The following is a 25844-nucleotide window of genomic DNA, read 5'->3' as shown; positions in this document are numbered from 1 at the left end:
CCACGTGACCCCTCTGTGGCCTCTTCAAACTTTGCCCATTCTATGATTCTGATTCTGCCTCACACCTACTGAAATGGAAAGTTTTGTTTCAGATTAAGTGAAGAATATTCCATTAAGTGAAACTGATTTGGTTTGAACTAGCAAGCTTGTTTTTAGGAGAAATCTTAAGTTTTATCAGCAGTTAGTCTTGAATGTTCAGTGTTCAGCATTAAAGTCTGATATGCCAAAACCAGAGATTCAATGAATTAAATAGATTTGATCACCAATAACAAGAAGAGACTGACAATACAAAAAGAAATACATGTCATGTTTTTAATGCTAGTTTGAACAGCCTTACATGAAGACAAAGCACCAAACGTTGAGTGTCTCTCAGCAAAGCCTAACAGCATTGGCTGGCTGTCCAGAGCCACCTCTTTTTCAGTATTCATCATTGAAGGGGTACTCTGGATGGTCACGCCACCTGTGGAAAGGTCAGATTGGGCAAGTGAGCTCCTTGGGTGAAGCAAGATATCAAACCACTGCAATTAACCTGTGCCCAGCAAACCTCTTCCTTGCAATATATATATGGCCTTCATGAAAGGCTCTCCTACTTATCCAGAAGCTGTTCTGCTCTGAATAACTGCCCCCTGCAGAGTTGGAAGCAAGCCTGTGTATTTAAGGAGAGGACAGTGACAGGCCTACAGACTGCATATCTTAAGGAGAGATGAGGAAAATCAACAGGACTCTGGACATCAACTATTCTCACTATTTAACTCAGGAGAGTAGTAGTGTTTCAGGAAAGGGGGATGGCTTCATCATGTGTGCTGAATTGTGGAAGGGGAAGACTTTGTTCAGATGTCTAGAAAGACACCTAGAAATAAGGGCTATATGTGAAGAAGAGGTAGAGACACCAGACTGTTCTACTTTGTCTTATGCCCTAAGAGCTGGCATGAACAGGTCTGGGTGGTGCTTTCCCCAAGCAGCTGCCACACCTAAGCTAAGTCTGGCTGTCCTCTAGCTCAGCCCACACATAGATATTCTGCCAGTATCTACTGTGGCAGAGAATTTACAAATAAGCTTTGGGATGACCCTGTTCAGGGGAGAAAGGGATGGTCATGGGTGCATCCTAACAAAGAGACGTTTCATGCTTTGTTTTAGAAACTGCATGCTCAGGGAAGATGCACAATCCAGGATCATTATAAAAGGCAAGAAGAAAATTCCCAGGGTCAACTTCAGGTGAAAAAAATAACACTGTGTTTGCCCATTATTGGCAGACTTAGGAGAGAGGTAGCTGTTTTCTGTTGTGGGTTTTCTTGTTTATTTGAGAAGCTGATGCTAAATCACAAGCCCTGGCTTGACAAACACTTTCCATTAGCTAAATGAAAAATTTCTGAAGAGCATTCTCAGGTGCACCATGGCAGCTGGCTGCCTTGCCTTACAGCACAGCACAACAAATACTGGCCTTTATCCAGCCATGAATCGTTCCAGTCTGGGAAGGAAGGACACATTTCACAATATTGAAGGTAACTAACTGGAAGGCATCAAACATTTTGAATTGGTTGTGTCAAAACATTTCATTCCAATATTCAGCCAAGATCAAGTGTTTACACATTAACAGATTGAGCTGGTTGAAAAAAAAATCCCAAAAACAAAACAAGCCACAACACTTTGGCTTGTTTGACTTCAGTATAATTTAATGATGTCTGAGTTGCCAGTGTCATTATCTCTACTTTTCATCTACTGAGCATGCTTGCTAATCAGATCTCACATATTCAAAAGTCTGAGTCCTTTGAGTGAAAATGATTCACTTGGAGGAGTCAGTGCAGCTTGGCATAGCTGGCAAGGAACTACATCCATAGCAGAGAATGGGAGCATAAGATAAATCAAGCAGATACATTAATGTAAAACTTGCCCTGCACAATGCTTCCAGATTTCTCCAAGAGGAGAAGAAACAACTTCAGATTAAGATTTCCTGAAGTACTGATCTTTTTATAAAACCTCCATTTTCTTCTCAGATGCTTAACTTGCTAATTCATTCCACTGATTGCGTTATCCTGTTTGCATGGGCTTACTCATACCCTTGGAACAACAGGTTTGCACACAGTACCCTTTATGGTAGCTGATGAGAGGAAGAACCAGAAAAAAGCTGGATTTTTCCATTCCTGCTGGCGTTTGACTGCATGTGTATCACAGCAGTCAAAGGTTTTGCACAAAGTTGACTAACCAAAAGTCTTTCCGTATCGTGGTTTGACTTTTTCAGATACAGATTGCTGGATGAAACAAGAAATGTGTTTAGGCTGGTAATTTGTCTGATGCAGTGTCAATTCCAGACACTTCAGTGTGGTAACGCAGAGTAGGCATGTATATCTATATATATAAATCTATATATCTGCTCCTTACGTGGCAACATCACTTTTCCAATAAGGCCTTTTTCATAGCTGAGATCAGATTGTACTTAAACATTTTTCCCCAAGCACAGAGGTCTTGTGAAAACTAGAGCTGCCAATGCCCCTCCTATGCATCCTGTTTTCCTTATATTCTTGGTGGCCTCCTATGACCAAATTCAGTCTAATAAAGCAAAGCATTTAACTTATCAGTTTTTTTGATTCTTAGCATATAAAGTTCTTCCCCCGTAGGCATTTGCAGCCTTTGACTTTGCTTCTGGGAAAGGCTCTTGAATTTGCACCAAGGTTACATTTCGTGTATATAATCTTCAAAATTTAAATGATGCTATAACTCATTTTTTTATATAAAACCAAACTGTGTCAGATACCAAAACACACTTAAGAATCTCTGAGGCCATTTGTGAGAAGCCCTCTGGAACTAAGTACTGCTAATTGATGGAAGGCTATTTTAAGTTTTAAGAAAGTAAAGCTTCAGAGCACCTGGCTGAGCTTAAATGTGAAAAATTATCTCCATTATGATGCTTTTAACTTAGTGCATATTTTTGATCATATTTATGCAGCACAGTAAGTGGTTTGTTTGTTTCTTTGCAACATTTCCCTGTATCTTTTGAGCAATGGTCAACATTTTAGAGTGCTATTGATGCTGTATCAATGCTTTTCATTTCATGCTACAATTTAGCAGGAAATTAATCTCTAGCATTTGGTTACTTATTGAGTACCCTGCAAAGAGGAAAACAAAGTTTGGCCATAAGCTGTAGATACTTTTGAGGTGAAGGATAAACAAACAGCCTTATGCTCTGGAAGAGAGGGATTGTTGGCTAGGTCTGAGCTTTCAGGTGAAGTAAAACTATCTTGGATGGTAAGTTTTAGGTGACAAGCAACAAGAGATCAAGCCTTGATAGGTCTCAGAAGAGATAATTAGGTCTAGCAGTCAAACAAGCTTTCTGTTCATCTGGGTTTTTTTAGAAGAAAGTATAATTCAATTTTATTTGAATTTCAGCTCCAATATCCACACTTCTAGACAGGGATGATGCTATGCCTTAGCAATGTCTGAGACCACCATTCACCACATAGCAGAAGGAGTTTAAGGAAATAGAGGACAGATGGAATAGCAAGATACATTCACTTTCTACTAGGTGGGCTTTGAGAACCTGAGCTGCAGGCAAATATTGTACATTTATTTTTGCAATAGGTCCAGGAGCATATTCAGGCTGCTTTAAAAGTCTCTCATATTCGAGCCTTACCTTAGAATAGGGTTGTTTATGCAAAAGTTAATATTAAAAGGAAGTTGTTTTTTTTTACAATTCTCTGAAAGAACAGGAATGCCCTATGCAGATCTAGGATTTCTCCTGTACTTACATTAACAGTTCCACATAACGAACATTTTTGTTCAGGGCTTCAATTTCTTTCATCTCTTGCTCAGTGAGGGAGAAGTCAAAGATCTAATGGAAGAGATGTTAGGAATGTGTTAGTTAGCATTTCTTGTCATTATCAACCTTCATATGTTCCAGATTCCAGAAATACAATCCCTCCTTCTCCCTGTATCTCTCCCACAAGCCCATGCTTACTTGCATTTGCAGGAGTCTCGAGGACATGAATAAGCCCAGTCACATTTGCCTACACCTTTTTTGCAAGAAATGGAAGGTAGTCTGGCAATACTGAGACACCAGCTTTGAAAGCAATGTATTTCCAGGGGAAGTAGGGAGCAGTGTGAGTACTGAATGCTGCAAGGGATGCAAGAACAAAATAATCTTATTTTTGGGTGGTAGTCAAACCAAATGTTTTTTGGTGGCATGGTTGTGAACCTTTCTGTCACACTTCTGTGCAGCAACCCTTTCCTAGCAGAGCTGTCCCATACCTGAAGACAGGGCAGAAAAATCAATCAGTCCTTCCTGAGCTCCTGCAGCCTTGGGCTGCTGACCTACTGAGTTACCTCATCTTGCTTGTCCTGCTCACTGCAGCAGCTGCTGCTCTGGGACATATGACCAGCTGGAGCTTTAGCTGCTCCAGAGAGTTAAAAGACACTAAAATTTCCTCTATGCACTGTTATTGTCATACCTTGTTACCATTTAGTGGTGGGGACAAGAAGAATCAAATATGGCAAAGTTTACCACTGGTAAAGCCTTACATATGTCTACAGAAAAAACAGGGAAATTTCCTTCTACTGGGGCTAAGCCAATGTAAGTGGATTTGTCCATGTACTACTGGAGTATGAATTTACCTGGAAATTCTCTCTGATGCGTTGTGGATTGAAACTTTTTGGGATCACCACTACCCCTCGCTGGACGTTGAAACGCAAAGCAATCTGTGCCGCGGTCTTGTTGTATTTCTTGCCAATGGCATTCAGCACAGGATCCTTCAGTAAAGGAGGGGAGGACACATTTACCCTGGAAAAAAAGTGGAAAGAAAAAGAAAACTGAAAACCTCCTCATCTTTAATGTCAAAACATAGGGGCATCTACCTGTCTGTGGACATAACACTGCACCTTTTGACAAGTAGGGTGAAAAACAGGAGAAAAGCTTTGGCTCTTAGGTTGGCACGTTGTCAAAGGCAATTTCCTGTGTGATGTCCTAACGTTGACTTCGTTTCTTCTTCCTCAACTAAGCCTCACATGCTCCCTGTTCCAAACACTTGCCTTCTGTTAGAGGACACCTAAGGCAACCTCCTATGCAGACACCTAGCATTCTTTGATGACAGCATACAGCAGGAGTGTTGAAAGTTTATACTCACAACAGTAACATTTAGACACTGAGGTTCAAAACCACTTTAAAAAATGAGGGCAGAGGTGTTTTGCACGGAGACCCAGCAGTGAAGAGCTATGTTCCCCTGGATATTGTCCCTCTATTTGAAAGTAACATGGGGACTTACCATGATTCATCCCTTGATGTTCCCAATGGGCTGTACCCAACAATAACGATGTCATGTTGCCTGCAAAATTCTAGGAGTTTGGGTTGGGTGAAGTAGGGATGGCATTCTACCTGCAAGAGTAGCAGAGAAAGGATGACTAATCAATAGGACCAGACACAGAAGAGATATCCCAATATTTGTGAGAGCTACAGACCAGGTGATGCTTTTAGGAAAGGATAGATGTAAATTAAGGAATAGGGAAACACCATCTGTGGTTACTATTCTAATTGTACATTGCTGGATGATTGATTTTTTTTTTTTTTTTTTTTTTTTTTTTTTTTTTTTTGGTGGACAGCAGATTAACATCTGCCACCATAATTTGGCTGCAGGGAACTTTTATTGGCCTGCAGTGGAAAGGTGGCATAATTGGGGATTATCGAGGTGAGGCAAACTCACTAGACAAGTAGACTGAGAAGGAAACCCATCTCATGTGGGTCAGTTCTCCATTTCTCTGCCTCTTGCATTCAGGATGACTAATCTGATCTTTTTTTTAGGAAGTGTTGGCATAAATTGTCCCAGTTAGAAAGGTGGGGGGCATTATTCAAAAGGTGAGATGATGACCTTGTTGCGAGCTGTGCCCTCCCACGTTGCCAACACTGTTCTCTCACAGGCATGCATATTCTGGCTGTGATCTCAGACTCTGGGAAATGGATGTCTAAAAGGTGACAGAGCAACCACGGTTTGCAGTGGTTGCTATCTGGCAAGTCTGAAGCTATCTGGCACTTCTATGCTTGCTGGCCATCTGCCCTAAGCTGAGCTTAATCTTTTGCCTGGTTTTCCTCAACCCCAGGAAGCATCAGCAATGCTCAGTGCAGTCTTAGGGGCACGCCAGAAACAGCAATTGCCTTTTGCACCCGCTGGGCATGTTAATACCAGGGAAGGGTGCTGGAGTTTCCTATCCCCACAGGCAGCCTTTCCCTCCAGGCCAAATACAGAAATTAAAGCTGTGGCCAGCCTCCCTGCCCTGCCTTATGGCCATTCCAGCCCTCCAGGCCACGTGCTGGGAGTGGGAAGTTGGTCCTGGTTGGTCCCTGGCCTCATCTCTATTACTACTAATGTGGATATTTGTGCCAGACAAGTCAGAAGGGCTTCCCAGAGATTTCTAGGAAATGCAGAGACCTGCCAAATGCCAGAGCCAAAGGTACTGGGCACTCAGATGGGTCGCTGCCACTTGTCACCTCCTCAGAGCTGCGCTGCTGTAATTTAACTCGGATGTGCCTGTCATCCTCACGGGATTGTTCCACTAGGGCCAGTCACGTAACAGGGTCTCCTTTAATTGAATGTTTTCTCTATCTCTTAAAAATGCCTTATAGGAAAAGTACAAAAGAGCAAGTACAGGAAATTCAGGAGTTGCTTCTAACGGCTTTTACCCTTGAGAAGCCTAGAGTGACTCAGGATCTGTAGGGTTGTGCTGGTGTTAACTAAGGTAGACATGGCTTCATTGAGCACTGGTTAGCTCTGGATGGCTTTCTTGGGAATTTTTGGACTTGAAGTAAGGCACATGGCTGAAATCTAAGATCTGCTTTGACTCAGCATTCAATCTTGTTATGGAGCTTTGGCACAGAGGCACCGGTTTTACAGTCCTGGAGCAGAAACTGAGCGATTGCTCAGAGCTTCAAATATTAATCTTTAGCCTAGATTGGAAGAGTAAAATTTGCAAGCTAGAAATGGAAGCATGGAGGCCAGCATCTGTGGCAAAGTACACATCACCTTTCTGTATGTGGTGGCTTAGGATGTGTGTTTGCATTCCCCAAAGGGCAGTGGCACTGTTGCAGGCACTGCCCTTGGCTTGCAGTCATACCTGGTTGCTGACAGGTTTGTACTTAAGTCCTGGCTTGTTCATGATCATCTCCAGTTGCCTGCGGTTGAAATTGGATACTCCAATTGACTTTGCCAAGCCAGCATCTTTACATGCCTCCAGAGCCTGCAAAGAAAGCAAGACAAGAGGAATCCCACATGTTGGCTTGATTTCTTGGAGCGTGCATTTTAGAAAGAGGTGGAAGAGAGACCATTACTGAGACCCTTTGCTGCAGCAGAACTAACAGCTCTATTAGCATGAGTGGTGTTGTCCAGACAAACCAAACTCTGTTCCTGTGTTGACCTGATTTCCAGACCAAGCCTGAATGTTTCTTACCTCCTGTGAGGGTAGAAATTGTCTACCCTCAGAGAGCAGAAAGATTTAACCTGAGATATAGGTACTTAAGTGCCAGACAACCGCTTTTACAGAGTTTTGCTTACTTTATGCTGCTTTAGCAGTGCCTCAAAGCTGGAGAAGGCAAAGTGAACAAAACAGGTTGCTTTCCTGATAAGTCAGTTCACTCCTTTTGATTGTAAGACAGTTTTTCATATTAAGTCTTTATCCAGTGAAATCCCCTAAATATCTAGCAAGGCACATCACAAAACCTGCACAGAAAACTTCAGTACAATATGAAGCAGAAAAAAATGTGAATGGGAAAGAGGCATTCTAGATATTTTGTGCTTTAGACAAATCCTAGTAGCTGAGAAACTCTTATGAATACTGGACATGAATATATTCCTTGGTCTTTGTTTGCTTCCCCTGCTGGGTTGTTAAGGTGAAAGGGGGTCCTTTCCTATGGTCTTCTCCTTTTCTGCCTGATACTCTGCACACAAATAATTCAGTGACTGTTTGAGGCAGAGCAGATCTCACCATGGAGCTGGGTGCCCTTCCAGGTTTTGTTATTCTTTCTGTCTTACAGGAGCTGAAGGCAGGGAGGTAAGAGGCACTCTGATGACCTCTAGTTGGCCTCATATGCCTTCTATCACTCAGTGACAAGTCAGCAAATACAGTCTGAATACAATCTGAATTAATTTTTGCCAGCTAGCTTAATTTCACTGAGAGAATGAGATTATCTGGATTGAGTTGAGCCATTTTAATTCAGATTAATGCTACTATTTGCAGGCGCTCCCCATCACCTATTTTTCTCTTGGCTTATTAGCTGAAGAGAGTGGCCTGCTATAGAATAACCTTTACATTAAATGCCAGCTCAAAGATAAAAATATAGCAGTGTTGGGTGAGCTATTGCTTTTAACATCTGAACAACTATTCTGTGAAAAGAGGGGAATGAACTGCATCAGCCAAATTCGAATGTAAGATAAACAGCTAACGTGGAAGTTTCCCTTACCTCTGAAGCCCAGCCTGGATGGCTCAGCTGCCAAGGGAAAGTTCAGGCCCCCTTTGGGCTCTCTCCCCCTTCAAAATTTCACTCAGAATTTCACCATTCTTCATCTTTATCAGCTGTACCTCAAGTAGAGCTAAACTGGGACATGACTATCCAGATCTGGACAGTGCAAGCTGAAGTGGAGCACGTAGTAGCACCTCTTATCTCTCTTGGTGTGAACTGGATGTAATTAGTGATGCTATTTCATCAGGCCTGGTGCAGAGGGAGAGCTGAGCAGCTCTGGCCATGAACTAAAGAGGTGTCCATGGCTTTGAGAGGCAGAAATGTGAGGAGATTGCTTGTCTCACTTTCTCTCTCACCCAAGATCCTGAAGCCAAGTGACACTAGGCTTAGTGAGGCTTCTGCCTAAAGGGCCAGAGCACATCACAAACAAATGTAGGGTGCAATCTTTCAGGCAAATGCTACTTCCCTCCAAGTTTTCTTACCAGAAAAATCTTGTGTTCCCATCTGATAAGTAAATTCAGAAGTGAGTGAACTTGTTCTAATGGCAAGTGATGGCAAGGTCTTGGGCTTTGTTTTTTTTTTCTTTGGGGGGGGGGGGGGTTGAGTGGGGAGATGTTGGTTCTTCTTTTTTTTAATAGGGTTTTTTTGTTTATTTGTTTGTTTGTTTTTTTATGGTGAGCTTTAGGGCAAAATCTGTTTTCTCCTGCAAGTGAAAATATTTCATTTTTTTCAAAATGACCTAATCTCTTTTGAGGGCTCAAACTTTCTCTTTCTGTGAAGATCTGATAAAGGGGAAGGATTAGTAAAAACCTAATGATAAAAGCTTCAAGTAGTGAATCTAGAGTGCACTCTCTTAAAGAGGGAATGTGGATGTCTGATGTTTCAACGGTGTTTTTAGTTATAAAAATAATTAAATGACAGCATGCTTAAGGATAGAAGTAAAATTTATCCATGGAGCTAGTAGAATTCGATCCATTTGCCCTAGCAATTTGCTTTAGTTATGTTTATGAAAACCACAAGTAAAAATGAGAATGAATATCTATGGGTTTAAAGCATGGATGGATGGATGTTGTGTTTGCTTACCTCCCAAGTGGCACATAAGTCTGTCTCATGGTAGATAAATTTTCCATTTTCATCTTTCGGGTAGAGTGCATCTCCAGGCTGAAAAGTAAAACCATATTGCTGTGCTTTAAAGAAAAAATTTTCAGTCCTTAGAGCAAAATTTTTTTCATGGACTCTGTTTCTACTAGTAAACAACAAAAAAAATTTGAGAGTTTTCTGAAACACCCTAAGTTCAGCAGGTCATTCATGCTGGGCTTACCACATCCTCGTCTGCTAGATCGTCCTTGGACACACTCCTGAACTGTCACATGAGAGTACACTCAGGAGTTCCTGGATGGCCTTGTTTTTCAGTAAACTTTTGACCTTTATGCTATGGCATCCAGAAGACTCATCTTCTTCCAAAGGGCTGGGGTAGAGTACCAGCCTGTATTCTCTTCTACTTCTTTCCTCTTCATTTTGGCCCTTCTGTTGCCTCCTGCTTGTGTCCTAGGCACTTGGGAACTGGACTGAGCTGGTACTCTCCCCAACAGCTGGAGGGTCCAGGAGCTATTGGCAGTAATGGGCTTATTGGCATCGCTAACCTCTTAAGTGCATTATCCACCTTTCTTTGGGCACTAGAAAATCTTTCCTCCAATCTCTGTAGGCTTCAGAGATTATTTATGAGCTGATATTTCACAAGCACAGCTTTCTCTTATTTGCTGGTTATTTCACTGCTGTTGCAGGCAATGCATTAACACCTCCCTCCCTCGTGTCTGGTCACAATTTCACTTTTGTGTTTTGCTGGAGTTTGGTTTTTCTTTTTTCTGAACAAAAACCCTTCATTGATGTTTGACATTTGATCTGACTTCAAACTGCTACATTTCAAAGGCCTGGGTACAAGATGTTGATGTGGTAACTCCTTGGGAACATGCAGCTGTGACTAATATGATCAGTAACTATCACCTCCCAATTCAGTCAAGTTCAAATCCAAGGCATTTAATGGGAAAAGTGAGCCTAAGGAAAACACAGCCTCAGATTTCAGAGGGCCAAGGTCTCAGTTACAGGCATAAGCCTCTCTCCTCCAAATGTGCTAATTTTCCACAAAGACAACTTGTTGCTTTTGTTGCTCTGTCTTGCTGGAAAAAGAGAATATCTTGACTAGAAGGAGGTAGATGGCTGTTGGATACATTTTTTTTTCTGTTAGAAGGCAAAGTGTTTGCCATCATAACGTGAGATGGAAAAAGCTTTATTTGCAAACCACCCCATGGTATTTTGGAACAAACCATTCATCCCGTGATACCCCAGCACACTTTCCAAGGACTGCAAGTTCAATATATTAAACAGTTGGACCTGTTTAATTTTAGTAAATGAGTCTGAATTCAGGACATTTTACTGTGCCCTGCTTCTAATTCCCTCACTTCTGTTCAACTTTTTTTTTAATGGTAGTCAATAGGCAGCAATTATATCACCTAACTTAGCATCCTCCTATTTTCCTCTATCATTTGTGTTTTAAAAATTAACCAAGTCAGGATGAATGGTGCTTGAAGATTAACTTCTCTTGACTGGGATGTGGTGTGAACTACTATGGATTTCTACAGTGATCAATTCCTCCTCCTACTTGCAGAGAATTCTGCAAGGTGTTGAAGTGCAGTTGTCTCTGCTCAAAAGCTTCCAGGCAAAACTTCTCTACCAAGCTATCTTTTTATGAAAGGGAATTTCTGAATGGAAGAACTGCATGCAGATGGATAAGTGCTGAGAGAAAGGCAATGTTTTGATGGTGACAGGGTGGTGACAAGTTGTTTCAGAGGCTGGTCACGTATTTTAGCTCTGGGTTCTCATGAACTACACCGCACCAGTCATCCTAGAAATGCTGATGTCTACTCTTGCAATTCTCTTGGAGATAGCTTTGTGTTTTACACTGGATGAAAGGTATGCTTCATGCTGCTGCATGAGCACTGAAATTAGTGTAGCAACTCTGTACATTCACTGCCATTATGTGGGATCACACCTTGTTGTGTTGTGTCTGAAGTCTGGAGGCACTCCAAAAGATACCAGACAGTTACTTGCTAATTTAAAACCCAGCAACCCTTAACCATTGAGAGGAAAAGTCCTGCTGCCATTATAATTTTCTCACCAACACACATGCAGGAAGACAATTCTGCACATCCCCTTGCTTTCATAAATGGTCTTTGACAAGCAGGCTTTCTTCAAGAGAGCAATTTTAACAGCCTGTGAATGCCTGTCCTATAAACAGAAGGGCAACAGGAAGTCAAATAGTGATGCCAATGGTCTGTTTTGAGTTATTCTTTTAAAATTACAAGACGCTTAGATGATACTTGTTCAGTGTAACACTAAAATATTTGCTTTCCTATCAGATGACAGAATCATTAGTTTGGGACAGATTTGCAGACCATTTAGTGCAGAAGTTGATGCTTACTGATGAATCAGTCGTGGGAGAAGAATCCCCCTGCTGTTTTTTTACCCCTAAAATACCTGTGGGGTATGAGCTCCCCAGACAGAGGGAGGGCATGTGGTGGCCTGGAGGAGACCTGTTTCTGCTGGTTACTCCCTTGCTAGAGTGGAGGGGCTGAGTGACACTGCTGGGGGCTAAAGGCAGGAAGGACAAAAGTCCTGAATGGGGAATCTACGTGGGGAAAAAATACAGGGAGGTATAGGCTAATGTTGGTAGGTCAGCGAATAATTGCACCCCACGTGGTGGCTATTCTTGAGCTGTTGAAAAGCAGAGGGGCTTTGCTGAGTGGTGTTCTCTGAAACCATAGTCCTCTTGCTCTGCCTGAAAGCCCTGTGACAGATTGCTGGCTGGGCTCTGCAGGGGCATGTTTCTTACTGTTTTCAGGGTGATAATATATGTTCTGTCTTAAGTATATCACTGCTTCCAACCAGAGACTGCTTTTGCTAGACTTCTGGGGAGGAAAGCACCAATGCTTGCAGACTAGGGGGAAGTAGGAGTTTCTTAGAGTTACAACTGCATGTTCCTCATCAAAGGCAAGCATCACAGGCAGGATGGTTGTATTTGTGAGAGAGAGAGAGAGAGCAAAGAAAGGAAACCTGTCACCACTGCAAAAGGGTGGGTTTTTTTCATTTTGTATTTGACATAGAAAAGTGTATATTTTTCAGGAAGAAAGTGACTTTTTTTTCTCCTCTCCTCTCATGAGAAACATGAATGAATCTCTAGGTCTGCTACTCCTTTAACTACTCAAGATTGTTGATACAAGCCTCAGGGAGTCAGATGTACATTACTTTAAAGCCAGCTGTCTATATCTTTTATATTGTGAGACAATGACCTTCACTATGTGGGAGAATGAACCACTAAAGAATACAAACACAAGAAAAGGGAAACAGGAAATTGCTAGTGGTGGGAAATTTTCAGAAATGTACCCAGAAGGATTCCATACGTGTGACTGTATAAATAAAATTTTAATATCAGAGTCTGGTTACTCCTATACAGGTCTTAATAGGATATGGGCTCCTCAGAAGGAAATAAAGGGCTGCAAGAGTAATGTGATAGCCTCACTGGTAAATTGCTTCCTATCTGATAGTTCTGGTAATTTGGAGTCTGCAGCAAAATATGATTTTAATAATCAGAGATCTACCTTTCTTGCAAAAAGAGGCCAGTTTAGAGCTCAAACCTTGTTCAGAAACAAGGTTTCTTTCTTAGAAGAAAGATTTAATTAGTTCAAAACCACTTAAATGTTTTGAATATAATTCTCTTAATTTCATTTGCCTTTATATCATGTACTTATAGAGGAAAATTGTAAAGCAAGGTACAGACAGCTGTGAAAGCAGAAAGTTTGTGGACTTGCAAGAGGGAGGCATGCAACTATGATGTGAGCTCCCTGCATTCAAAGGTTTTGCCTAAAAGTTGCCCAGAGCCAGCAGTATGAGGGAATATCAGACTTGGTCATTTAAGAATGAGAAATGGACAACCCATTTTTGGCACCATTTGGGATCTAGTGAAGCTGAGTGCTGCAGTTACAGCGATTAAGATCATAACCACAATTTTCCCAGCAGCTTTAATTTGGGACAGAATAAGGAAACCAATCTTGGTAACTTTTTACCTTTTCCTCTCCCCCTCTGATCTTTTCCCCTGGCCTGTTGCTGATTTGTATGAGCTCTTTCCTCCAGTAACTCTCTCCTCATGGCTCAGAGGGGATTCAGACACATATACTGCTCAGCTGTGTGATTTTTCAGAGTAGGAACTGCTCTTCAGAGTAGGAAGAGCCGCAGTTGGGAGACCTGTCCTTCCAGCAGAAACACTCCAAGCAACATCTCTCCTGGCCTGTTCTCATACCACCTGGTATATGCCTCTCTTTGGGTGGGCAGTGCATAGAAATACATGTATGCAGTATATATCAAAATATATATGTTATCTGCTCAAAATGCTATTGACAACTTAGGCTGGAGGCTGCAAGGACTATACCAGATGGAGGTCTTGGTTTAAGTTAAGTTCATGCACTTTTTCCAAGCAATTTTTCTTTTTACCTTGAAAGCCATTGGCAGCTCAATAATGTAGAGGTCAACATAGTCCAGCTGCAGGATCTTCAGGGTTTTCTCCAGTGTGGGACGCACCAGCTCCGGGGGGTGGCAGGTATTCCACAGCTGGGGAGGCAAGCACAGGCTTTCTTTGGGTGCCAGGAGGAACAGAGATCCAGCTGAAGACCCCCAACACACATTCCCTCCCTCTTGTCCTTCTGACAGAGCCCACAATGCAGAGTCATGGTCTCTATCCCTGCAAGGCAGAGGTGAGTGCCTTACCTTGCCTTCTGTCAGAGCCAGGTGCAGAGGTTAAGACAGGAGTTCTTGCCCAGGACTGATGAAGTGTTGACCCAGTAAAGCCCTTACGTATTTTTCGTATTACAAAACAGGTTATTCTGAGCTGAGTATATTACAAACTCTTGCTCAATGAACTTAGATTCCTTTTGTTTTCCAAGCATATGCTTTCACTGAAAAACTTTGTTCCCACAAGGAATCTGTGGTCAGTTTTATGCTTGAAGGCAGAAGCTCGGATCATGTGAGTTAGCTATTGAGCAGCCAAGCACCCAGCACTAAGAGAATCTTCTGGTTTTCTCCTGTGGTCAGGGAGCCTGAGAGACTGCCTGACCTAGGCAAGTCTTCTCTTATTCCCCAGTCCTCATGGAAAAATGTGTTTGTGTTTAGTCACTGTAATGCAGGTGTGAGTAGTTAAAGCACAAGTCTTCTGTACCTCTTTAATGCAAGCTGCTTCCTTTCAGGGTTATGCCCCGAGGTTGCTATGGAGTGTGCTCAGCTGGTGAGTGTTCAGCACTATCTCTAACTGAACTGTGCTGATGCAAGTCTCTTGCAAGAATAAAACCATAGCATGGTAATTAGTAACCAAGAGCTCTTTGTAAACTGATTGAGTTTTGTTGATTTTAACTGCAGCAGAATTAACACACAATAGAAGGTTTTAAGTACCATTTGAATGCACACAATAAGTTGGTCTATTTTCTTTAATTTTTTTTTTTTTTCAACTTACAAAACTAATGTGGGGAATCACGTTTAGGTCTTTTTCCCTTTTGCTGGCTGGAAAAACCTGCTGTTGGCTGGTATGGTCATTGTCTAGTCAGTTCTGCCACCAATGCTGACAGCCACTTCATGCTGAGGATAGAATAAATTTGTTCTAAAGACACAAAACTTGAATTGTGATTTATGGGAGAAGAGGTTGATTATAGGTGTTAAAGGGCATAGCCTGTGTAAGTTTTAAGTTATTTTAGATGCCTTTGTTTAAAACTATGTTGTAGTTATTCCCTGGGAAAACAATCTGCTCAGTTCTGCCCACAGAAGCAAGGATATGTTAAGCTGTACTGAGAGCAGGATATCTGACCCTGCCCTAAAGCGACAAACCAAAACACCTGGAAATTCATACTGGGCCTTTCTCAGCTGTATGCTGCAAGATGTGAAGAGTTTATCATCAGCAGACAGCGGTAAGAGGCTAAGGTGTACTACAGTAGGGGACCAAGATCCTGCTCTCAAGAGTTTAAGTTGTTCCACTGGATTTACCGAAAACCTTTGGTCTATGTGTTTTTTAAGCATTTTACCTGCAAAATGATCTTAACTTGCATTTAAATAAGGAAATGACTTTGTAGACCCTTCATGTCCAGGTTGTTACTGTGTTTTAGAAATTTGGTAAGCTGAGATATATTGTCTAGAAGTAGTTTTTCTGAGTGCCCTTTCAAGCCCAGTTCTGTTGAGCTCAGCATTTGCCAGTGAATCTACTTCCCTCTAAAAACTGCAGAGGTTCTGAAGAACCAGCCTTTAAAAACATTGTTTAAAAACATTTGTACTATGTCAATACATCGATGCCATGGAAACTTGAGAGTTTTATAACTGTTCTCATGATTTGTACAAGTTATTGTATTATCTACCTAAGTAGAACCCATGTTTGAGCAGTCAAAGCTGCCAGCTGGCTTTGGCATTTTAGGACACCACATTTCCTGGAAATGTTACTTCTAGTTTAATGAAAGAAATATCCTGGGATGAAAGATGAGACCAAAAAGGTCTTGCTGTATAAGCCAAGTGAGATGTTGGCAGTTGATATAAAACCTCTAAAATTTCTGGATGCTGAGTTGCTCTGCCTGATCAGGCAGCCAGCAGCGAGAGCCAAGAGCAAGTGCTGATGATTTCAACTGGCAGATGCAGCGCGATCACACCAGGTCACTGTTCCAGTAATGCTGCCACTCAGCAGGGCTGCTCTCGTCAGTCCCTGCTGATGGATCAGCCTTCCATCTGCAGCACCTTTGCTTCAGGAAAGGTCAGCATGAGGGGCTTGAGTCTGAAGGCTCTTGGGAATTTCCAGTACTTCTGATGTCAGTAAGGAAGAAAACATAACTAACTTCTGTAGTGCCTGGTGCTTCCAAGAATGATCTGTGTATCTACCATGTTTCTAGAAGATGCAACAGTTCAATTAGTTACTGATCAATGCCCAAAATATCTACTGGGTTGAGATTTGCCTGTAGTTTGTAAGCTACCTAAGTTTGTGAGGTGCATTAAACTAAAGATACATAAGGCAAGGGAGATCCACTCCCGCTCCTTCTGTGAAGTTCAGAGCTACTGTGAGAGCTTTGAGTGAAACCTGTGAAAATCCTTGATTGTGATGGATTGAATTAGTTGCAGAGTATTTTCCAGTTCTGCCTTTGAACTCTTTTAAAGATTGTAGAAATGTTATAAGGGACTATCACCCTGAGCAGCTGACTTTTTGCCAAGCACAAACAGGACACGACTGTAAGAGAAACCCATGTGTGTGTCATGTCACAGACACACGGCAGGCTGGGAGCACAGGCATTGGCTGTTGTGGTACCGTGTGTTGCAGCCCTGTGGCTTGCAGGACCTGCAGTTTTCCAAATGACTCAATGTTTAACTAGTGATTTTCGACTAGGAAGATCGTCTGGTGATCAGATCAGACAACTGAATACAGAAAGGCTTAATAAATAAAGGAAGTTTGGAAATTTTACCGAGAGATCTGCTTTCATAGAGCCTAATGGTTGATATGGGCAAATAAACTGCAGGGGAAGCAGTTAAGAAAGTAAAAATTAAGATACTCAAAATTGTTAGGACATCTGGTTCTAACCTTTTGGCACAACTTGGTGGTTTTGATTTGTAATATTACTGATAATTTGCAGTAGTGAAACTATAAAACTGTTGAAACCAAATATTTTCACTGATCCAGATCAACGTATTTGGCATATAAGAGACTGAGAAATTCCCCTGATAAAGGCAGAGAATTTGAGAACATGAGGCTTTTCTCAGAATGGCAAGGTTGTTATCAGTAGAACCAAGCAGGAAACTTGGAAAAGAGGTGCATATTTTACAGGCTGGAAATTGCTGTGCTTGGAAATTGGTCTTTAGCTGCTGAAAATCCACTTGGTCTGCAAACTATCCAATATGAAGCTTAATTTCCCCAGATCATAGAACTTCACTAAATTGCTCACAGTTAGCCAGGCCTCTCATCCCATGGGATCTTTCACTCTAGGAACAGTGGTGTTTATTTGCAAGTCTGTTGAGTAATTGTGGATTACGTCTTATTTGGGAAAGGAGGAAGGGAAAATATTAGACTGATGTGTTCAAAGAAGCACTGCAGAAAGGACTATTTGAGGCCATAAACTCCCTTAGAAACTGGCACCATTGAGGTACAATGTGCAATGACCTCTCTTATACCTGGGTAGTTCATTGTTGTCATGACAGCTTCTGTCTGACACTTCATTGGACAAGGAGTTTCATTATTTTAGAAGAGTCAAGTCATAGAGTTAAGACTTGAATATATAAAATAGCTCATGCACTACTCCAGCCTCATTGCTCTAGAACAGAAGTGTAATGACATCTTCTCTCCAAGTAAGTTGATTCATCATCCTAGAACTTTTTAATTACAAGTGATACAGTAACTAAGGGTGTAGCTTGATGAGTAATTTTCTGGCAGTAGTACCAATGTAGGCACTTGCTTTTCTCCCATACACAGACACTGGCATGCACGTGCTTGCTCCCACCCCTTTCATTGTGCAACCTCATGGCAAACCTATGCAGGGAATTGCTCTAACAGAAAACATCTCAGTTGCAGGATCATTGTCCAGCTAGGGCTCTGTGTGTGACAACGCATGTGGCACAGTAACAGGTTACGTGGCGCTTTAGACTGAATTTAACCATGGTCTTCACTTGCAGGTGGCTACAATACTAAGCAGAAGGGATGTTGCATGGTTCCCACTCCTATCGGAGATTTAAACAGAGAACATTCCTGTGCCTCACAGCAAACCTAGTGTTCATAAAGATCTGCAGCATTCTGGTAATGCTAGGAAAGAAAAATAAAATATGTTGGATCTGGAAGGAAACATTCCAAATGTTGACTGCTGGCACTCTTAAGAAAGACCATTCACAGAAATCCTGGATTTAGTGTAAATAATCTGAGTGCAGGTTCTCACCTTGCCACAGTAAAATATGTCTTCTCTCTTGATCTTCCCTTCAGCAATCTTCTCTCGGATGGCTTGTCCCACTTCATGCTCATTGAAGTAGACAAAGGCACCGTCGATGTGGCGGTAACCAGCATCGATGGCAATCTTCACTGCCTCCAGACAGGAACCTTTGGGAGTCTGGTGGGAGAAGGAAAAGAAGGAGCATAGTGTCAGCCTGCTGCTTACCTCTCCTTCAGCGTTCAAGGGTCCCTGAGATATGCACAAGATTTGCAGTGTAATTCATCTTGAGTGACCTTCCCTTACCTCCCAGGCAACCACGTTTCAACTTCTAAATAAGAGAGGGCTGTGCACTTTTTCTCATAACTGTTGAGCATGTGGTATTAGACTGGGAAAAGGCAGCAAAGCAAAAATTGTCTCACTGTCTCCATGAAAGAGAAAATACTAGTGTCCTTAGGAAGTAGAATCAAATGCATTTGATATGAAAATAATTTCAGAATTTCTTATCTAGCGAGCAAGGGCTTGCCTACAACACTCATTTAATAAAATGGCTTACTCAAGGGGAAGATGACTTTTTGGTTGAGCAGAACTGGTCAGCCACCTGCTGATCAAAGGCTCTTTGAATAGTTTGGACCTCTCAGCAGTGCAGGAATTTGGATGTGACTTCTTTCTCCTCAAATCAACTTACAGTTGTTGGTATCATAATCTGAAGGTCAGGACTATCTACTGGTATTCCCAGTTCTGAACAGCTGCTTTAGCGTGTGGTTAAAAGCAGTAGTTTCCTTAATGTATATTTATATATATTTTACTGCTTCAGTTTAAGCTGATCCCAAGAAACCTCCTAATAAGTGACATTTTTGTACTGTTTGCTCATCATTGCCAAAATTCAGGGTAAGTTTTTTTTAAGAACAGTCATATTTTCCATATTTTCCATAAGCCAATATGGCAAGCAAAGTTACACGTAGGCCAAACAAAGCAAAAAAGCACAAAACTGGTTACTGAAATTATTTGTCTGGTCACTAAAATTGTACTGAAAACAACTTATGGTTCCTACACTTTTGATAATGAGAGAGCAGCCCTAAGTTGTGGTGGCCAAGGGCATGCAGCAATACTATTCTCCCATCCTTTTCATGGGCATTGTTCTGCTGCAGCAGGGATATCTGATTCACTTTAAGAGAAACTGAAGTAGGGCAAGTCAAACTGCTCTGCTGTGCTGCTGTCTGTCAACAACAAATGGCAAGAGTTGGATTCTACTCTCTGCAAATGCAGGGCCAAGACCACACTGCTTCTCCAGTGAAGAAAACAGATGCCAGAGGCACCTGGAAATGAGGTAGTATGAAGAGAAGATGTCAGATTTGTTGGTTTTGACAATGCCAAAGAAAGAAGAGAAGCAGGACTGGCAGTAAGTGTTGTTGGGAAGGACCATTTTTCACCATAGCAATAGCTCTGCTTTCTCTCTCTTCTAGCTGTCCTCTTACAGCTGCCACTGGCCTGGCTGTCCATGAGTTTGTCATGAAAGAAACAGCTTCTCTTCCACCACCTGCTGAACTAGAAGATGTGAAACTCACAGCTGCCATAGAATGCTTCAATGATTAAGGACATTGGTCTTCCCTTCCATGCATATGAAAGAAAAGTCTTTGAAGGACTGCTGAAGACACCTGGGGATGTCTTCATCCCTGCCTTTCAGTCCCAGAACTGTGGGCTGGTGGCAGATCATTCTGGGATAATGGGACCATATTCTAGCCTGCTTGCTCCGTGCCTCATCTTGGCTGACTCTGAGGGACACAAAATGGACCAAATTCTGTTTGGGCTTGGGAGGAACTTTCTGCTCCAGCATGCAGTGCCTAAAGGTTACTTAAAATACAAAACTACTCACACGTGCCCTGATTTATTACAGACCTGAATGAGGGCCTAGAAGCAAAACGGCACAGTTTGGCACTCTAGACTATTTACAGCAGTGATGATGCAATACTGTGTGCTTAATTGAGGAAGACAATGTAACACTTGTTTCAGTGCTTTGCTGCTTTCATTGTGGAAGCCTCCCAAAAGCACGCTCGGCCCCTGGCAGGGCCCTTTCCTGGTTGTTAGTGGGATGTAACGAAGACCATGGCAGCTACCAGCTTTTCAGGCACACTCAATAGCTACTTTTCACTTGGGGCATGCTGGGCAGCGTTACAGAAGTGCAAGGCATGGAGCAATGACAACCTCCAACATGTTCTCTGCTTTGTCCCTGCCTGAACCTGCAGGACAGGATTTGAGAGGCATTGGGATGAAAGCTCTGACACGAGTATTACAAGCCTGCGGTGACTGATGACAGTAACCTCAGACCTCTGCCCCAGAATGAGCTGCTGAGCTGCTGTTGCAAAGCTCAGGCTGACTGGCACAGAGCAGCAGGCCTCAACTGAAAGGTCTGGGGAGCTCAAGCCTAAGTGATTATTAGTTATCTGAAAGACAAGTATATTTCCAAAGGTGTTATCAGTGTTTTTTCTCTCTGAAATGTGATTTTGTAAACAATGTGTCCTCTAGATTTCTTCAGTCTGTTTGACTTTTGCCATTCAAGTGTATGAAAGCAGAGCATTTAGAGGACAGTGATGCATTACCATAATGTAGATTTTTGGAAAAAAAAAAATCCTTTTTTTTTTACTTTTTCCATTTGCTGAAGAGACTGAAAATGGGCTGTGAACCCAGTACTAGAATTTCCTCTCTTCACACTCTTGAGAGATTGCACAAGCACAGCTCCCTATTGTCTTCTGATGCCGTAAACTAAACTCTACTAGGCAAGGAAATGTTGATTGTTGGGTTGCATCTTTTCTCAGTCACCAGGGCTAGGTTGGTCGGTAAGAAAAGCAGAAGGAATAGGTGAGGAAAGGTAGAGTCTCACAGGTAAGGGAACAGCACAATTTCAGACATTGAAGGAGGGTAGAATAGAGGAAAATGCTTGCAGTTACTGCATCTGTTTTTGGCTGAATCAGTTGACTTGTGTTAGAACTGAACTTCTGTGTATTTCTTAATTTTTTTATATGGGACTTACATCTGTACAAATAATCTTTTGAAAGACTCCTCCATCTCAAGAAATAACCTTATTTTTTAGGGGCTTGGGGTGGCTTTTTTTGGATCAGGTCTTGATTACCAATGGCCGGAGATGGGTTTACATTATATGTGTATGTTTTTATTGCACTAGTCCATTTCATGTGATATGGTATATTAGTTCTGACAGATTCTGGTCTAAGGTGCTTCATATGAAAATGCAAAGCAATCTAGGGAATAGTTTTTGGAAAATATTGCCTCTATTGAACCATCCCAGCTGAAGGTCTGAGACATCTGTGAGTCTGGAAACTTTATACCATATGTTTATTTTCATTCTAATGGAGAAACTATCATTTCTGGCATTTCACATATTTAATCCTTCCAAATCCTGCAGTAATGGGCTGTGGTAAACTGTGCTGATGAGTTGCACAGGCTAGTCATGTTGTGGTATTGCCACTTTTTAGAAGTGTTGCTTTAGGTGTCATATCTTATTCCATTGTTTCCTGACAGTCCATACCAAAGCTGGGTGACTCAAACCACCACTGCTTATCCATCTTGCCATCAGAGAAGGCACAAACCCGGATCTTTCCACTCTACTTCACTGCTCAGCCTGAGGTGTTTCAATCTCTTCTGTCTTTCATTGGTCTTCAGTAGTGACCAGATCAAAGGTTACCAACTGAAAACCAGCTTTTATTTAAGTGAAGATAGAAATTTGTGATACATCCATGTTGTATAAGGGTTGGCACCACTAATCACAGCAGCTGCTGGAACAGCACTTCCCAGGCTATTTGGCCATGGGCAACCACCTTATTCTACTCAGAACCCCAGACCTCACCCCCCTCCTTCCTGCAGGTTATACTCACTTTGTACGTTACCCAAAATGCAGCTGCCTGTGCTGCCTGCTCACTCCAGACAGGGCTTCATTCTTGCAACCTTAGATTAGTACAAATACTAGATGAGGTACTGAAATGTCTCTGTCTCATACACCTTTGTGTTTTGTTAGTAGTAATTCAGGACTCTCTAGCTTTGGCCTTAACACAAATCTCTGCTTCTTTATTACTTTTTATTTAAGCGTAGATAAGAGGTGTTCTTGACCCTTTGCCATAATTAATGTTTCAGCTTCTAATCAACATGCCTTGCAACTATGCTACTTTGATCACGGATTTGTTTTAGAACGGGAGTTTTATAACCACTTGTGCACTCTAAGTCAGATATTTATCTTCAGTGCTTTTGCAGACAGTCACTAATTTGTGCCAAAGAACCATATTAAATTTATTGCACATTTTATGATAAAAGAATAACTGTTTGACTAGGAGGACTTACTCAATCACTAATAAATTTCTTCAATAGCATCTGTTTTATTTTTAAGATCATAAACTTTAAGGAAACAAGAGCCACAATTATTCCATCAATCTATAGCTTGTAAACCAGCTGATTTACCATCATGCATGACAGATTTAACTGGTATCTGTTTCCTTCAGGCTCCATGATAAATAAATCCAACAGAAAGGCTGAGGGAGCAGACTCAGATATGCACCTTCACTGAAAGAAAGGAAGCAGCAATTTGGCCCCTTCTCCACATATGAAGTAGCCAACTGGCCAGTTACCACTTTCTGTGAGTCTGAAAAAGCTATGTGATTCATCAATTTTGTCTGTCTGAAAGGGTCTGCTCTCTTTCCTCTGAGGCCATAAACTTCCCTAATTTTTAATGTTTATTCCAGATATCTTCTCTCACATCCCATTTTGTCAAAAACTATTCTCCCTACCATAGCAAATGGTTCAGCTTCAATTTCTTTCATGAGTGCACATGACCAAGCCACAGGAGAATATTTTTGTGCAGGCATACCCATGAGTTTTTCTCTTCCCACTCAAGTAGAACAGTATTTGCTCAGCAGTGTTAGTGGTTGTCTGACTTATTACTGTTATTTAGTGTCACAGTTCAGCTGCCCTCCAATTCTTTTGCTTTTTCTGTGGCATCTTTTTCTGTGGCATCTTTTTCTGGTCAGCAATTTCCGTTGGCTTTCCAGCTGATTAAGAGGGTTATCTCCAAAGACAAAGCTAACAGGACACACTGGCAGTAGATTATAATCTTGCAAAACCATGTGAACTGCTACTCTGGTCATTGCTTTTATGTCTTAACATCAATATCGTCATTTATTCTTTAGTAGTGCATAGAGTAAAGGAAAACAGTCTGACTCAGACTCCCAGATTCTGCTCTGCCCTGTTTTACAGGAGCAGCTTTACAGAGTTGCACCAGTATCAGCAGCACATGAGAGCAGAGGAAGCAGCACTTTGGGGAAGAAGCCCTTTACCTTAATCCTGAGCATCTCACCTGTTTAGTGCATTGCTTTGCAATCTCTTAGCTGGGAATAATGATCCTGGGGGGAAAAGCCTGAAGTGTTAGGAGACACAGGGCCATCTTCTGGAAAAATCTGAGTTTAGCTGCAGCAGAATTACACAAGATATCCAAGCCATGGGCCAAGTGCTCCAGTCCAAACCTGTAATTTAGGATGTGGAGCTGCTGTTTAGGAATCTTAGTCAGCTAAATACAGGAAGGAGAAAGTAGGTACATTCCTGGGCTCAGAGCCTCCTTCATCAGAGCTCAGCATTCACAGACAGATTCTTATGCAAGTTTCTAGAAGCCCAGTTGCTTATTTCCATTTGCCTGTTTTCTGGACAAACTGGCAAAAAGGGTTGGCTTAAGATGTTAGGAACAGAGCATAGAAAGCATGTGTACTGAAGGCCCTGCAGGAAAGCACAGGTTGAGTTTACAAAGCCAGAGGATATAAGCCACACAAGGGTACATTCTTAGAATTGTTTAATCTTGTAAAAGAGAAGCTGTACTGTACACCTCTTTCTTGGAAAATGCAACCGCCAGCACATCCCTCTCTCTCGTACACAGGAAAATCTGGCTTTCATCCCCCGGAAGCATTGGCAGCCACCATCCAGGAAGCAAAACCCAGCAAAGGGTTCTCTGCAAAAGCAGGTAGAGCTGGGAATGGAGGCAGAGAACACAGATAAGAGCCACAGGCTGCTGTGCCGACCCAGAACTTTGCTTTATGTCATGCACTGTGTTGTCTTGGAAGGTGGAGGACAGCAAATAAGGGCAGAGAAGATGGGGAGAATGGTGTCACTTGCGGCCTTGTGTCACACCATGAATGAAGGTGGAAAAGGGTGCCTTGCTCCTCTAAGGCACTTGATGCCCTCTCAGTGGCCTGAAGCGTGGGGTTTGTCCATACAACAGAAATTAGATTGCATAACTGCAGATTTAGCATTTCTAGAATTCCTGTGACATTGTTATTCTAGGATTTAGCCAAAGCTGTCTTCAGGAAAGCCTTATTATTGTAGCTGGCAAGGGTGCTGGAGTTATTTTTAACACTTGATTGCAGAATCTTCAGTTTTAGGAACTCTGCAACTTTTTACTCAACACAAAGTCAGTTAATGCAAGGTGAAGCTAAAGTGCTGCCATACCTTTCTGCTGGCAACTAGAGGATTAAAGCAAACCAAGAACATGATGTGCACACCTGGGTCCCTGTGCTCACAGTGCTAGGGGGGTGGACTGGGAAAGTTTCCTGAAGAGCTGGAGGACACAACAGCCAGCTGGCTGGCCCTGGAAAGCATGGATCTATCTGGGAGGGTGGGTGCTATAAAAATACCCTTCAGACAAGCAATGCAATCAAAGGGATGCATGAGGTACAAGTGGAAGATAAAGTACCAGCTTGTGCAATAAGGGAGAAGAAAAGGTTGCCAGTAGATCTTCTTCATTCCCTAGAGTTAAAGGGGAGAGGTTTCTGGCGCCAGTTCGAAGAAGTGTTTGGAAAGCCAAATGTAAAACTTGGGGAATTCCACCACCTAGTTAGCTGAACCAACAAGAGTTGGCTTTGAAGCCTAGAGAGGCATTTGCTGCACAGGGCTTTCAAGTTTTGACAAATCTGGCCTCCTAGGTCAACCAAAGAGACAATCCAGATGTTAGCTTCCCACATGAGCTGCAAGAACATGCTTACACTGTTTTTTGGAGAACTGTGGGGAATCAGGGACACATAGGAGTGCACAGCCATGTTTAACGTATGGAGTCGGTCAGGGACATTTTAAAAATGGAGCTTTGCCTGGAAAATTGGGCTCTAAGTGTTCTTGCCAAAAAGCGTATCTTTCAGCTGTGGTAATCCCGATTACTCACTCATAGGGGTTCAGTTTTTCCCTTCTTCAACAATGCCAGTGATTCCCTGTCTCATCTTCTGTAAAAAAATCTTCTTAACTTTTATTTAGATAGATAGGCTTTCCCTGTGGCTTTTGAGCAGGCTTTTAAAAAAACCAGCATATTTAGAAAGCCATAGGAAAAGAGAAGAATAAAGGAACTATTTTTTGGGTGTCAATATTTGGCTTAGTATTATTGCACAGGTAACAGC

General features: G+C 42.0%; 1 protein-coding gene across 1 annotated transcript in view; it reads right to left on the bottom strand.

The window, feature by feature from the left end:
• Window positions 1-298: 298 nt before the first annotated feature.
• The window catches only part of AKR1D1 (aldo-keto reductase family 1 member D1), a 34811-nt gene continuing 9265 nt past the window's right edge, over window positions 299-25844 (bottom strand). The window contains exons 2-9 of the mRNA XM_009094238.4: window positions 18424-18591; window positions 13979-14095; window positions 9518-9595; window positions 7093-7215; window positions 5253-5362; window positions 4606-4771; window positions 3744-3826; window positions 299-460 (exon numbers count right to left, since the gene is read on the bottom strand). Coding sequence (XP_009092486.2) covers window positions 418-460; window positions 3744-3826; window positions 4606-4771; window positions 5253-5362; window positions 7093-7215; window positions 9518-9595; window positions 13979-14095; window positions 18424-18591 — 888 coding nt within the window. The 3' untranslated portion in view covers window positions 299-417. The remainder of the gene's footprint in view (window positions 461-3743; window positions 3827-4605; window positions 4772-5252; window positions 5363-7092; window positions 7216-9517; window positions 9596-13978; window positions 14096-18423; window positions 18592-25844) is intronic.

The sequence above is a fragment of the Serinus canaria genome, chromosome 1A (assembly GCF_022539315.1).
Source record: "Serinus canaria isolate serCan28SL12 chromosome 1A, serCan2020, whole genome shotgun sequence".
Classification (NCBI taxonomy): domain Eukaryota; kingdom Metazoa; phylum Chordata; class Aves; order Passeriformes; family Fringillidae; genus Serinus; species Serinus canaria.
Note: the sequence above shows the minus strand (reverse complement) of the source record. Positions and strands in the feature narration are given on the sequence as shown.